This window comes from Aplysia californica, unplaced genomic scaffold, assembly GCF_000002075.1.
Source record: "Aplysia californica isolate F4 #8 unplaced genomic scaffold, AplCal3.0 scaffold01037, whole genome shotgun sequence".
Taxonomy (NCBI): domain Eukaryota; kingdom Metazoa; phylum Mollusca; class Gastropoda; order Aplysiida; family Aplysiidae; genus Aplysia; species Aplysia californica.
Window position 1 is genome coordinate 208599 of NW_004798307.1, and position 2836 is coordinate 211434.

The 2836-nt window shown below is 42.6% G+C and overlaps 1 protein-coding gene across 1 annotated transcript in view; it reads left to right on the plus strand.

The window, feature by feature from the left end:
- LOC101863471 (cytochrome P450 2U1) overlaps nt 1-2068 on the plus strand; it is a gene marked incomplete in the record, with an annotated part of 14293 nt that extends 12225 nt beyond the window's left edge. Inside the window, 3 exon segments of the mRNA XM_005111291.3 lie at nt 242-369; nt 803-999; nt 1610-2068. Coding sequence (XP_005111348.2) covers nt 242-369; nt 803-999; nt 1610-1791 — 507 coding nt within the window.
- Between the last annotated feature and the right edge of the window lie 768 nt (nt 2069-2836).

Below are 2836 nucleotides of genomic sequence, written 5' to 3' on the forward strand. Positions count from 1 at the left end.
GTGGAATGGAATGAGAAAATGTAATAACAAAAATGGAACTGTGCGATAGCTGAAGCCTTTACAAACGCAGGGGGGAAAAAAAGAAAAGATGGCTGACACCGAATATCACCTGTTGTTTTGCTTGTTTGTTTGTTATTTTGTTTGATTGTTTGTTTGTTTGTTGGGGGGGGGGGGTTCGTTGTTGTTTTTCATTGTTTTGTTTTTTCAATGTAAATTCATGCACGATTTTCTAACACGCCAGATTTACCAAGAAATCTGTGAACACGTCGGAACAAACCGAGCACCGACCGTTCAGGATAAACCCAAACTGAAGTACTTGCAAGCCGTCATCTATGAAACTCTTAGAAGAGCCAACATCGTACCCTTAAGGTGAGCTCAAAGAATCTTCTTTTTGGGAAAGGGGGGTGGGGGGGGTGTTTTACGGCTCTTGCAACTGCACAAGTTCAATTGAGCGCGTCAAAGTAGCTGGCATATTTTTGATTATTTTGGGGCTCGTATCATATCACTGTTGTCATGGAGGTCTTACGTCCCTTTCAACTTCAACACAATGTGAGTTCCGTGAGAATGTTTCCCTCTCGACAAGCGCCAATCTCCGACAGAACTGGCTTGCCAATCCATGTTGAAATATGAACTTTAACAATGCATGACAAAGAAAGGATTAGTCACAATTTAAAAACAGCCTAATAGTTATCTAATTCTATGTACCAGTTGAGTTACCCGCCCAATGTGTTGTTTTCCCTTGCCCTCTTGTTCTTTTTCTCCTTCATTGGCACGAACATTTTCTCCCCCCCCCCCTTTCCAGCCTGACCCACATGGTCACAGAGGACACTGAACTCAGAGGTTACGCCATTCCCAAAGGCGCCACCGTAGTGCCCAATCTGTACTCTGCCCTCATGGATGAAAAAGTCTGGGGAGATCCTCAGAACTTCCGGCCAGAGAGATTTTTGGACTCCCAAGGGAACATTGTGAAGAAAGAACAGCTGATCCCATTTTCATTGGGTAATGTATAGACTTCAGTTTCGGTAAATGGCAGTTTAAGATATTATGTTGTGTAGAAAATAGAGCTTTGTTGGTGTAAAAGAGCTTGAATGTTTTACACCTCAACTTTGATGGCCGTGAATATTGCTGAAAAAAAATCAATACGCCTATGTCTTGACAAATGCCAGCTTTCAACTAAGGTAATTTAAGGATATTATTTTGTGCAATGTAAGTCGCAGGCGACAAGGTTTTGTTCATATCGAATTGTTCGAATAACAATAATGTGTTCTTAACATTTACCACTTACTGATCTACCTTACCTTCAAAGGAGTAAGGTACATTGGTTAAGAAGGACTAACAATCAAGATAACTATACATACAGAGTGGAAGCTGGTGCCGTTTAATTAATTTTTTTAAAGACTGTGGTAGATGTAAAGTATGCGGCTAGGAGACCCGAGTTCGATTCCTGAATGAAGACACATTATTTCTTTTGAGTATCTCGGTCTTTCTACTGGGATGTTTTGCCCGGGTTGGCAGGGTAAACCCCGTCTTCTAACTGATCTACACCGTGCTGACTTTGTCCTGCAATGGATCGCTTTTCTATCTTCTCGTTCCCCCCCCCCCCTCCCAGGCCGGAGAGTGTGTCTAGGAGAAGCCCTAGCCCAGATGGAGCTTTTCCTGTACCTGTCCACAATGTTCCAGCGTTTTGAGTTCCTGCCCGCCGACCCGTCCAACTTGCCTCCGATCAAGGGCGTGTTCGGGATCACAATGCCACCGGAACCATACCAGATCAGATGTGTGGAGAGGAAGTAGTTTAACAATAGCTTTCAAAACGATTAACGACAAGTATATTTCTATTTTCTTGTACATTTGTTCATTTTTAAAAACCAAGTTTGCCCCCACTTGGGGTAGCATGGTTAGTTGTCGTATCTCTAACTCTAACATTCGACGCTAATATGACCTGACTTAATTGAAGATCAACTCAAACGAGTTCAACACAAGCGGGGTCGACTGTAATTATACGTTGCTCCAAGCTTTTACAATTTGTTTCAATAAATGAATAAAATGCTGTTTTCTCTTCTGCACATTTCCCTCTTCTTCATTTTTATCGTCTTTGGTGGGTGGTTGACGGGTGCCCTGGTATGGTTTACTCTTTCTTTCCTTTCAAACATCTTTTGGTGGGTGGTTGGCGGGTGCTCTGGGGTGGTTTACTCTTTCTTTCCTATCAAACATCTCCTTATTTCTCCTACTTCTTTTTCGAACTTGTTACTCTCTAGTATCACCTTTAATCTTTGTCACTGAGGATATCAGATCTATTTTATTTGTTTTTTAAGTGCCGTAAAACTCCTACTAAAACTAGACTAAAGGGGAAAAATCATCGTTGTCACAATCATCATCATCATCATCTTTAATGTCGTCGTTGTTTCTGCCTGCAGATCAAGACCCAGTCCTTGCAGGGAGAACTCTTCGTTATTTAATTTTTACTACTTCTTTTGAGTAGTTTCAAACCCTACCTCCACCGCACTGTCTGTCTGTCTGTCTGTCTGTCTGTCTGTCTGTCTGTCTGTCTGTCTGTCTGTTCCTTTATTTCTCGTTTTCTTTCTCCTTCCTCTATCTCAACACCCTCCGACTTCCTCTCTGCTGTCTTTCTATCACTCTGTCCTATTTTCCTCTTTTCTCAACCCGGCCTATTCCATTCACCTCTCTTTCTTTCTGTCTACCCCCTCCCCTCCTTTCCCCCTCTCTCTTTATCTACATACCTAGGAGTATAAATGTCCATGCGTGCACGCACTCGCCTATTCGCGTCTGAGTGTGAATAACAGCATTTCTGCTTGCGCCCAGACCAGTCTCGTTCATG